Below are 12,541 nucleotides of genomic sequence, written 5' to 3' on the forward strand. Positions count from 1 at the left end.
ATTGAAGCCTTGTCCAAACTATGAGTCACTGTTTCCTCTTGCCTTGGCAGTGGGAAACACTTGAGATCATTTGTCACTGTTAAACCAGCGCTTTTACCAGCACAAGCTGTTATTGAGCAAGGAGCTGTTCTGCAGTCATCCAAGGGTGTGGTTTAGTTTGGGGATGTTACGTTTCAGAATAGGTAACTTTCCATAGCTGGCTCTAAATGAGAAAATTAAATGCGATAGAACCTTTGCTCAGGTTGTTGAGCTGAGGGCCCTGTTTGGAGGCATGATAAGTTGTGAAATGGTTGCCAGGATGATCTGACTAATCAGGACTGCGTGTGTGAGAGAGTGTGTGATTACTTCAAATACCATAACATTTGAGGGTACAGGACAAGTGCAGGAAATTGGGATTGGCGCATTTTTAGTGGCAGATATTTCAGTGCAGACTTGATGGGCCGCTGTATGAATCTATGAATTTAATTGCTGTTGAGCCAAGCTAGGCCAGAGTCCAGCACACCGCAGTGGGCTTGAAGTCGTGTATTGGCCAGACTGGGTAAGGACAGTGGATTTCTGTTGGTAAACTAGATAGGTTTTGTTTCTTCCAACAGTCAATGATAGTTTCATGGTCACTGTGGCCAAAACTAGCTTTTAGTTGCAAATTTTAAGCTTTGAATTTAAATCCCACCAGTAGCCACGGTGGGATTTGAACCGATTGCCCCCCAGAGCGTCAGCCTAGCCCTTAGTGATGTTATCTCCAGGCCACTGTCTCCCCTGTAGACCCGTCTCTTTTGTGATGGTGAGGTGACAGCACCAAGATTCATCCTTTCTCATCCTCCAGGCTCTCGCCCTTCAAAATAGCAAATAAAAATTACAAGCACGAGTAAAGACCTGAACTTGTTTTGTGGGCGAATCATTCTCTGGAAATGGTCTTGGTTTGACCCGGTCATATTGAAATAGATCCTTGGGCCCCTTTTTAATTTCGCTGTAAACTGTGTTTGCTTTCACACCTGAAGCCTGGGTCTCTGCTGCAGTAATAATCCCAAAGTATCAATAGCTTCTCCTGTGGACCAGGCCTGGGTACAGATGTAGTGGAGCGATGGGGAGTTGCAGAGTGCCGATGGTGTCCTGTTTGTTCCTGACAGTGCAGTCATATTGCTCCCCAGCAGGGAAATGGCTAGCCCATCTCCATCATGGTCAGCATGAAAGATTTCTCTGCTCCTGTACAGAGCAAGGTTCCCTCTGCACTGCCCCAGTAAATCTTTCCCAGATGTACTGTCACAATGGCAGTCATAGCTCAGTAAAACAGTGGGCTCCACTCTTGTACATCTGTGTATCGATCTGCCTTTGTTAGGTGAGCAGGGAATCTCATTCCAAAGTGATCACGCAGGATGTGGGCATGGATACTTTTTTAATGCAACCAAAAGTGGACTAAGCAGCAAAATCTACCCTCTACATTCTCCCTGTCTACATGGCACAAAAGGGAGAAACCAGTCAAGTGAAGCTAGCTTTTGTCACCATAAACAGTTTTATCAACTTTGTTTGTCAGCCGGGCCTCAGAGTGAATGGTTTGCACAAGATGGACCCTTCCCTTAGCTGCTTGATTGACGCTTTATCCATTCTCCTATAGACTGGCAGCTCGCTCCCAAGGCCATAGGAATCTCGAGCAGGATCAGGCCATTTAGCCCCTTGAACTGCTATTGTCATTCAGTGGCGGATTGCATTGGTGTTAATTCCACTTTTGCTGGCCGCTGATGCTTGACTCCCTTGTCACCATAAAAGCTATCGAACGCTGTTGACTGATGGCCCTTTGTTTGGGCAAGCAAGCTCCACAGGTTTCTGACCCTGAGAGAAACTGATTCCTTGTTTTGCAAATGGGTTTCCCAGTTTGATTCCCCACCACCCCCCCGCCAACCCCAGTTACCATTTAATCTCTAATGGGCTGTAACAAGGAAAGACATCTTTAATCTGCCTAAAGATGTGAGAAGACTTGTGTTTGACCTTGTATAGGGAGAGGCTGAATAGGCTGGGGCTTTTTTCCCTGGGGTATTGGATGCTAAGGAGTGACCTTGTAGAGGTTTAATAAATCATGAGAGCCACAGATAGGGTGAATAGCCAAGGTCTTTTTCCCCAGGGTAATGAAATCCAAAATTAGAGAGCATACATTTGAAGTGAGAGAGGAAAGATTTTAAAAGGGACCTGAAGGACAGCATTTTCACCCAGAAGGTGGTGCATATATGGAATTAGCTGCTGGAGAAAGTGGTGGAGGCTGGTACAATTACAACATTTAAAAAGGCATCTGCCTGGGTATATGAGGGATATGGACCAAATGCTGGCACACGAGACGAGATTAGTTTCAGATATCTGGTCGGCATGGACGAGTTGTTACCGTGCTATATGACTCTAATAGAAAAGCAGAATATTATTATTTTCAAACGGAGACAGACCGCCGAAGGCTGTGGTTCAGAAGAATCCTGGGTAACCTGGGCTGTGAATCACAAATGGTTAGTGACTAGGAAGGCTAAAGGAACGTTGGCCTTTGGGGAATGGTGTATAAAAGGAGGGGGAAGCCTTGTGATAACTGCATTTAGCACGAGTGAAACTGCAGCTGGAGTGAAGTTGTGCTCTCCTTATTTACAGATAGGTATGTTTGGTGTTGGAAATGAGGGAAAATTCACTAGGCTGGTTTTTGGGATGAACATGTTTGTCTTATGAGGACAGTTTAGACCCGTATTTACTGAGTTCAGATTAGAGACAGTGACGTAACCTTCTGAACTGTAACCAGAGATGAGAAATCTGTCCTTCAGAGGGTTACAAGCTGCTGGAATTCTCTCCCCTAGAAAGCAGTGGTGGGAGGGATGTGGCTGGGTCACTGAATACATTAAGGCAATTTTTAATCTAGTCCTGGGCTTAGCCCCTGGGGAGTCTGTTTTGAATTGTTTGATACTGTAAGGCACCCTTGATTAAAATGCACTTGGAGGGTACTTGCATTTGTCAGCGCTTTGAAATGATAAGCTAAGGTGAGAGTGTCACCATCAGTGCCATCTGAATCTTTCTAGTTTTGTAGCCGTCAGCATGGATTGCTGCACCGCTCTGTGAATGTGACCCCGCTGCTGCTGTTACCTACAGTCAGGCTGAGCCAGGGACAGGGCAAAGGGCTGTCTTTCCCCCTCACCCGACTGGGTATCCTAATGGTTGACCAGTCAACCGTACCCTGGCCCGCTACCAAAAAACAGGAGCCACTGAGCTTAGTGTGAGGGAGCCCTGACGGATCAGTTGCCTCTCTCCTTCCATCGACACTGGTGTTGAGACCAGCTGTGGTGCAGAGGGATCTTGGTGTCCTTGGCCATGAGTCCCAAGAAGTTAATGTGCAGCTGCAGCAAGTGATGAGGAAGGCTGAAGGAATGGTGACCTTTATTGAGAGGGGAATGTAAAGTCACCACAGTCCTAAAGCTCTGTCATTGGAGAGCGAGCGGACTGGTGGTGAGTTTAACCAGAGGGGTCACCACAACTCGGGTGAGGGGAGAGGTCAAGAAGGAGAGTCCTTCTCTCAACCAGTGCTTGGGCTGTTGATGTCACTCTCCTTTGCAAACCAGGCCAACTAAACGAACCAACTCCTGAATAAAAAGGACCTTTTTCGTCAGTACTATGTGTCAGTGAGACCATATCTGGATTGCTATTGGACCGTTTCGGTTTCCTTATTTAAGAAAGGCTCAAAGTGTGTTAGAAGCAGCTTAGAAGTTCTGTCAACTGATTTCTAGAGATTCTTAGGGTTTTGTGAGAAGGTTTGACAGGATGGGCCTGTATCCATTGGAGTTTGGAAGAATGCAAGGCAGTCTACTTGAAGCGTACGAGATCCTGAGGAGACTTGACAGGATAGGTGCTGAGAGAATGTTCCGAGAGAGAGAGACTAGAACTAGGGGGCACACCTTGAAAGCAAAGGCAGGACTTTACACTTAATGGTAAGGTCCTGTAGAGTGTTGCCAAACACAGACGTTGGAGTGCAGGTTCATAGTTCTTTGAAAGTGGAGTCGCGGATAGACAGGGCAGTGAAGTAGATGTTTAGTGTGCTTGCCTTTATTAGTCAGTGCATTGAGTATAAGAGTTGGGAGGGTGATGTTGCAGCTGCACAGGACATTGATGAGGCCACTTTTGGAATACTGCGTTAATTCTGGTCTCCCTGCTATAGGAAGGATGTTGTGAAACTTGAAAGGGTTCAGAAAAGATTTACAAGGATGTTGCCAGGGTTGGAGGATTTGAGCTATAGGGAGAGACTGAATAGGCTGGGGCTATTTTCCCTAGAACATTGGAGGCTGATAGAAGTTTATAAAAATCATGAGGGGTATGGATAGAGTGAATAGGCATGGTCTTTTTCCCAAGGATAGGGGGGGTCCAAAACTGGAGGTGAGAAGGGAAAGATTTAGAAGGGACCTGAGGGGCAACTTTTCACAGAGACAGTGGTGCATGTGTGGAATGAGGTGCTGCAAGCTGGTACAAATCACCTTTAAAAGACATCTGGTTGGGTACATGAATAGGAAGAGTTTAGAGGGATATGAGCTAAATGCTGGCAAATTGGACTAGATTAATTTAATTTAGAATATCTGGTTGGCATAGATAAGTTGGACCGAAGGGTTGGTCTCTGTACTGTATAACTCTAAGATAGAGGTGAGAGTAGTTTTAACTTCGGATAGATCCTTGACTAACCGGGGTCAAACAGAGTTAAGGTTATGCAGGAAAGTGGCGGTGAGGGCCATACTTGAATGACCTGCTCCTGCTTCTGATTTGTACTAGTTTCAGCTGACTCTAGGGTGTGCCCAGCATGGAGTACTCTGTGTTATATTAATGCACATTGCTCAAAACATTTCTTCTCACTTTTTAAGTGATTCAATCACATCTGCTTGGGATTAGGGGTTCGGATCTTAAAGCATTTGAAACAGATTGGAGTAGGTTCTTGATGGTTTGGAGACAGTATATATAATTGTCAAGTTGGCGCCAGTTACTAAGATTGGTGTGCGATGTGATTACCGTGTCCTCAAACAGATTTTGCATCACTTTGTGTCTAAAACTTGAATCTCCTGCTCTGGCATCTAAAGTTGCGATATCTCCCTTTTTTCACCCCCCTCTCTCCTCAGTCTTGGGATGTGTTCTTCCGAAATGCCAACGCGGGAGCACCACCGGGCACAGCTTACCAAAGTCCTCCGCCGTTGGGTACCAGCATGGCTTCTCTGTCCAGCGCCCAGTCCGTGATGGTGGCTCAGCCCAATGTGGACAAGTTGGTGGAGGATCACCTGGCAGTGCAGTCGCTCATCAGAGCTTACCAGGTAACCGTCCGAAAGGTGGGCAGCCAGAGGGAAGGTTCTGGTTTCGCAAGCAGTTACCCTCGCTTGTCGTCGGGCCTGCTGTCTCTTTGTAAGCCTACAGGCATGTCCATGCTCATCAGTTCAAAGGCTCATATACGGTGTCCTGCGTGGATCCTAAATAGAAGCTGGTGTGTGCATGCGTCTCAGGGCCTACCAAGCTTGGTGGCCACGTTGAATTGAGTCAATGGGTGGCAATTTCCTCATCGTGTCTCCCAGCAAACTAACTCATCCTCTCTGACAAGTTTCATTTGAGTAATAAACAAGCCCCCTTTTCCCACTCCCGCCGAGTAGCTGGTGGAATTAAATTTGATTGATAAATCTGGAATTGAAAGCCAGCCTCGGTATAGGTTTCCGTGACAACGGTCTTCGATCTCTGTAAAAGCCCCATCTGGTCGACCAGTTGGAGATGTCAGCCTGACCGGCAATAATTAAACTCTGAAAATGTTTTGTAAGATTTAAAAAAAGGCCCATCGAGGGAAGTGAATCTTCCCTCCTTACCCGGTCTGGCCTACGCTTGACTCCAGACCCACAGCAACATGGTTGACTTTTGAGTGGGTGCTCGGGCATGAGCACCAAATGCCCGCCTTGCCGGTGTCCCCACGTTCTGGGAAAGAATGGCAGGGAAACGACCTGGTGGCAGCCATGAGGTGAACTTGGCAGAGGTGACCAAGGCCATCTTGTGTACGTGTCCCAATCCTCACCATATTGGTGGTTGGCATGATTCCAATGGGCATAACAAAGTCCTCTTGCTGGAGATTGGGCTAAATCGGCTGCCTTGCATTCACGGCACCATCTCCTCGCTGGCACCTTGATTTTTCCCGATCTTGGGCTCCGAACAGGAGGGACCGTTTTAAGGCGTGCGTTGACGGTGCCTGTTCGGTTTGGTAAGTCTCAGGTAATCTCCTTCCACGCTCAGTTTGTGCAGCCGCGGCAGATGGCGTGCACCCTCGGACGGACCTGTCAAGAATCTGTGACGGTACCCGTGGAACTGAAAACCCCCAGCCGAGAATGAAGGCTGGCTCCCATGTGCGCGCTCCCCAGCCAGGCCACCTTCCTCCAAGTTGCTATCGTTTGTGACTGGCAGGCCTGTCCCGGGCGTGTTGGAATGCGGGCGTTCTGCGTCGATTTGAGGCTCTGATGTGCGCAGCTAAAGCCTTGTTCTTGTTTCCCGTCCTGCAGGTCAGGGGTCACCACGTCTCAAAGCTTGATCCGCTCGGCATTAATATAGTCGCGTTTGACGAGTCGGGTAATGCTTTTCCAGTCGGGCCCTCCAGCCTTGGTGAGATGCGTTTCGGGACTTTGGTTTGCGTTGACGTAAAGGAAATGTAAAAAAGAACCTCTTCTTTTCTCCTCCCTCTGTTCCACTGTCCCCCTCCTCTGTTTTCCTTTTCCTCTTTTCAGATACGGGGACATCATGTTGCGCAGCTCGACCCTCTAGGAATCCTGGATGCGGACTTGGATTCGTCCCTTCCAGCTAACCTAGTCACCAGCTCAAACGGACTTGGTGAGGGCTCTAGAGTGGGTGGTCCCCTCTCTCCTCTTTCAGTTTTGGTTTTGGAGTTCCTCTTGTGCCTCTTTTTTTCTTTGCAAACCCCCCCCAACCTGAGTTTTGGCTTGTAGTGTAGAACTGTTGAAAGCATGCATGCACTTTCAAACACTTTGCACCCTTTGTCCTGTTTGCCAATGCTGATCCACACCAGGGCTGCACTTCGATACCAGTGCATGAGTGAGACTGTTTTAACCCTCTCCACCGCTTCTCCCATAACCTCTGACCACCCCCCCCGCCACCACCAAATAAAATCTAAATTGTTTCTATGGGCAATTCACAATACCATGCCGATACTTCTGTCAATGAGTCTGCACTCACTGCAGTAAAGGATTTTATAAACATCTAATGGATAGGCTGTGAGACTCCAGACATACCAGTTTGTATTTGTTTTAATAAACCTTTTTTTTCTAAATTGGTCCCAGAGTTTATCGTCGGCCACCGCTTTTCTGCTGAATGTGTGGTTCAATTCATTTCAAAAATGTGTGGCTTTTGTACACCTCCCTCCTGGGGAATTTTAGTTTCTGTTGTACTGACGACACTTTTTTGCATTTTCTTTCTCATTGCCTCCCTCCAGTATTGAGTTGGCCTCGCCCCCAGGTAGCCCTCTTTCTTGGCCAATTCAAGCTGGTCGATACAGGTCAGGTCGCGCTGCGTCCTTTAGCCGAGACGTGAATCAAGATTCAAGAAGTGGTGTTAGTCTAGAGTAAGCTTTCTGTCTGTCTTCCTTCCTCAGCAGATTAGGGTTTGAGGCTGGCACCACCTCTGCCCGTTGTAGTTGACGCTAGGCAATGTGAGACCACAGGAGAAGCTGTGGCAGTTTTGTTTCTGTAGCTTCCTGCAGACAACTTCTCCTCCCCCACCAACACATCCCCCCCCCCCCCCCCCCCCACCCCCGCCAATCCTACTGCCACCTGTAAATTGGCTCTCGCCACCAGCGTTGGCCAGTGCCATCTTGTACCCTTTGGCAGAAGGGATCTCGCATCTTTCAAAACTCTGCCCAGTCTGCCAAGCTGTGGTAACGGACAATGCTTTCTTGCTGCAGTGCATGTAATCCCGGGAGCGACTTCATTTGCAGTTGTGCTGTGTCTGCTCACTAATCTGTCAAATGGCCATTAATGCTGGGAGCTTGGCGTCTTGTGTTTGTTTCTTTTTATGCTGACTCGCTCACTTTGCTTGCTCTGAATGTCACATGTTGCGCGGTGTAAATACGTTTCCCCATTTGGCTTTGTTTCGCGTTCTGACGTGCAGTTGGGGGGAAAAGCAGCCTGTGTAGGATTTGAACCTGAAATGGTTTGATTCTGAACAAAAGTATCGGGTAGGTTGTCGGACTCCAGACCTACCTGTTTGCTTTTGTTTTAATAAACCTTTTCAATTTTATTTTCAAAATTGGTCCCAGAGTTTATCGTTGGCCACTACTTTTCTGCTGAATGTGTGGTCAGTTCATTTTGAAAATGTGTGGCTTTTGTACACCTCCCTCCTGATGCATTTTGGGGAATTTTAGCTTTTTTAAAAAAAAAACCCAAATTGTCTGTTTCTCCTTGCTATAATCCAGACCCTCTGAGGTTCCTCTCCTAAAGAAGGCAAACATGGACGAGAGAATTCTAGCCATCTATTTGTCAGATGTAGACCCACTGCGAAATGACACGTTGAGTGAATGATAAAGACCCAAGCAATGTAGGGACTGGTTTGTGCAAACTGGTGTGTAACTCCAGCCTGAAACTTGAACGACAAACTGCCATTTGAAACAGCAGCCCACGTTTCATTGGTTCGTATAGAATTAGGCAGCGAAAGATTTTTCAGAGACTTACAAGGATTTTGTTGTAAATCTATTACAACAGTTTCCCCCTTTGCCTGTTTGGAACCTTTCCCTGTCCAGAAGCCAAGTCATCACTTGCGAGAGCTGAGCTCTTGCTGTTTGTCATTGACCCACTCAAATGCATTTTCAGCACGCCCTGAGAGCAGGTGGGACTTGAACCCAGGCCTCCTGGTCCAGAGGTAGGGGTGCTACTACTGTGTTGCAAGAGATCCTGAGAACTCAGCTCTTGGAACACCAAGTCAAATGGGTATCGACTCTGGAGGAGGTCTGTCTGAGCCTTGAAGGGAGCGGCATTTCTAACTCTGCCAGCTTGTTTGCTCAGTTGTATTAGAGAATAAGGCACAGCCTCCTGAGATTCTGCAAGGGATTGTGGCTTGCCTCTCTCCTGTTGTGTTCCTCATGTTTAATTTTAGGCAGCCCAGGGACAAGAGGAAAGGGACTGCATATTGGCTGGGAAGACCAAAAGAAATAACATACAAATGTACAATCATGCCCATATCCTGTCTGAGAATGAGTTAAAATAAGGTTCTTAGGTGCTTTGAGTCTGTGGCAACCCTTTGTATTGTGTATTTCATTCCAGACCCTGCAGGATACCCCTCCCTTTCCCCATCTTCACGGATTTAACCAGTTTTCCCCAAAAGTTAGCTTTAAATCTGTTCCCACCCTCCTTTCAGGTGGCCAATTGTAACTGGCTGCCTTTTTGAAAAGGAACGGTTTTTATGTGCTGCGCCATTGTTTTCATCTGCTCAGGCCTTTACTCCTGGACTCCCCTCCCTAAATTTTGACAACTTTCCCTCTTGCACTCCTCAAACACTCACCTCCTAAAGCCTGAAACCTGGCTGAGGTCCTGATCTCTCCTGACGTTCCCCTGGCTTGCGTCGTCTTTCCCTTTTGCTGAAGCACTCCCTGCCAGGTGCCTTGGTAACCTTTACTCCCTCGGAGGTGCTAGATAAATGCAGCTGGTTGGTACTGTAAGGTGAGCAGCTTCAGTTTCTGCAGTCTGTCCATGCAGCTGAAGCCTTCAGTCCTTGCTACCACTCTAGTAATTCTTTCCCCTGTTTGTAAGACAGTTAAATTCCTGTTTATGTTGAGCCTTAATCTATTTTTTATGTGGTCTTTTTGCCCTCTTGCTTTTTTTCTTCACCCCACTACTCCATTCTAGCTATCGCAGTCGCTTATGACCCGTTTAGATGCAGTCACAGAGCCAAACATCACAGAAACAGACCCTTCAGTCCACCAGTCCATAATCCCAAACTGAACTCATCCCTCCTGCCCATATTCTTCCAAACCTTTCCTATTCATGTACTTATGCAAATGTCTTTTAAATGTAGTTAACAACAGCCGCATCCCCCACTTCCTCAGGAAGTTCATTCCATGCGTCAACCACTCTGTAACAAAAAAATTGCTCCTCATGTCTTTTTTTTTAATCTTTCTCCTCTCACTTTTTAAAATATGTCCCCTTGTTTTGAAATATCCCACCCTATGGAAAAAAACATCTGCCATTCACCTTATCTAAACCCCAGAAGGTCACCTCTCAACCTCTTGCCCTCCAGTAGAAAAAGTCCCAGCCCCTCCTTATAACTCAAGCCCTCCAATCCTGGCAAATCTTTTCTGAATCCTCTCTGTTTAATAACATCCTTCCTATTTATTGTAAAAGTTCTTGTAATTTATTATTGAAGTGAAATTAGAAGTCCTACGTTTTCGGGATTTTGACCATTAATTGCCTCTCTCTCTCTCTCTCTCTCTATCTCTGTGTCTCTCTAGTATGTGTCTAGCCTATATCCAAATCATCACCTCTTTAAACGCTTTCTCTATTAATTCACCATTGCAACTGACAAGTTTCGGTTCCCAGGCAGATCCCTTTTCAACTCCCTGTATTTCACCCTCCTCCTGTTCAATATTTTGTTTCTTGCTTCACCCTATTCTATCTCTGCTGTGAACGTAATATTATGGTTGCTATACCCAAAAGGCTCACCCTTTTGAAATGGACTCTACTATCCTTCCTTCTCCTAGATCCAATGCTTGATTGACTGATTAAGCAGGATTTTGCTGAGAGTAACTCGGGAATTCCTGTCCTTTTCTGAACCTGACCAATGATATCATCCCACAATAATTGGAGCCCTTCCATTATCACAGCCAAATAATGTGCAAATGTTCTGCTCTGTTTCTTTTCTACAATTCATCTGCCTACAGTAAAGACCTAACAGTGTGATAGCTCAAACAGCAATTCCCCAACTGCGGGAGGCTGGAAATCTGAAAGAGAAGCAGAAATTGCTGGAGGAACTTAGCAAGTCTGGCAGCATCTTTGGAGAGAAAGCAGAGTTCATGTTTTGGGTCCAGTGATCCTTCCTGAGAATAGCTTGCCTTTAACTCCATGTGGATAGGCTCTACAGTACATAAACCTTGCTACAATTAAGCCCTCTTCTCCCTGAATAACTTGTAGCATGGGAAAGTAAGTGCCCATTCCTCCTTTATGGTTTAAACATAAGACAGCACTAATGCCCAGTGGTCACTTGTGTCTGCATCTCAATGCCTCTGTATTTATCGTGCTCCACTGTACCTTCATATCACACGTGGGAAATCCATTGTCATCCGCCACGTTACCTGTGTGTCGAAACAGCTGCCATTTCAGTTTGCTGTGAATAGATAACAGAGGGGGTCTTGTGCATTTGTTCTCCATGTAAAGAATGACTGCCTGACAACATTTGCTCTTTTGAAAACATCTACATTTTTAAAACTGTGCCGGTCCTCGTGTTCTGGCATGGACTTGTCTGCCCAGATGGGATCCATCTTTCTACAAACAGTAATGATTTACACTGTACTCTTGATTTCTTTCCTCAGCTACACTAGTTTCAACCTCCCAGCAGAGTCCCCCTCTCATGACTCTCATAGAGGTATACAGCACGGAAACAGGCCCTTTGGCTCAACTCATCCATGCTGACCAGGTTTCTTAAACCGAACTGTTCCCATTTGCCTGCGTTTGGTCCATATCGGTAAACCTTTCCTATCCATGTACCTGTCCAAATGTCTTTAAAATGTTGTAATTGTACCCGCCTGTACCACTTCCTCTGGCAACTCGTTCCATTCACGCACCACCTTCTGCGTGAAAAAGTTACCACTCAGGTCCCTTTTAAATTTTTCCCCGCTCACCTTAAACCCATGCCATCTAGTTTTGGACTCCCCTATGCTGGGGAAAATGCCTTGGCTATTCACCATACCTATCTTGTTCCTTACTTCATTGGATTCCCTCAAACCCTATCTCTACACTAAATACTTGAGAGGAGATAGGAACAAGAGTCAGCCATTCAGCCCCTCAAGACTGTTCCATCACTTATGGCTGACCTGCAGCCCATATCCCTTTACCTTTTGCTTAATGGAAACTTCTCTCTCAGATTTTAGCAATTAGCAATTGAGCTGCCTTTTGTGGAAGCTAGTTGTAGGTTTAAAAATTGCCATTTGGAATTGAACTTGTTTTTAAATAAATGCTCACATGGGAAGTCAATGAGCAACACAGCGACCAAATTTACACCCACATCTCAAGTGTTACTTGCACAGTTGGCATTAGTTTTGCTTGAACCAGCCTTCAACCAAGGTTCAAACAACGGGAGGAAAGGACCATTTGATGGTTTCTTCCCAATGTTTTAAACTGAGTCCCTACCCCTTTGTTGAGGTGGACTTTGTCTTTCACGTGGCGCTGTTTTGAGATAGCCAGCATTCTAGCCGTTACCACTGCCCCCTGACACACACCTCTCAAAAACTGGCTGAACAGCATTCCAAGCAGCATCATAGGAGCAGAAAGGCTGACGTTTCGGGCCTAGACCCTTCATCAGAAAA

General features: G+C 46.3%; 1 protein-coding gene across 4 annotated transcripts in view; it reads left to right on the forward strand.

Annotated features, from left to right (window-relative positions):
• The window catches only part of LOC109922059 (2-oxoglutarate dehydrogenase complex component E1), an 80,330-nt gene that overhangs the window by 18,961 nt on the left and 48,828 nt on the right, over positions 1-12,541 (forward strand). For 2 of the 4 annotated variants that reach the window (XM_048618745.1, XM_048618747.1), the window contains exons 3-4: positions 5,115-5,303; positions 6,522-6,621. In XM_048618745.1, coding sequence (XP_048474702.1) covers positions 5,115-5,303; positions 6,522-6,621 — 289 coding nt within the window. Of the gene's footprint in view, positions 1-5,114; positions 5,304-6,521; positions 6,622-6,743; positions 6,847-12,541 lie in introns of all 4 variants that reach the window. The other 2 variants (XM_048618744.1, XM_048618746.1) reach the window with 1 other exon arrangement.

This window comes from Rhincodon typus, chromosome 40 (assembly GCF_021869965.1).
Source record: "Rhincodon typus isolate 14 chromosome 40, sRhiTyp1.1, whole genome shotgun sequence".
Taxonomy (NCBI): domain Eukaryota; kingdom Metazoa; phylum Chordata; class Chondrichthyes; order Orectolobiformes; family Rhincodontidae; genus Rhincodon; species Rhincodon typus.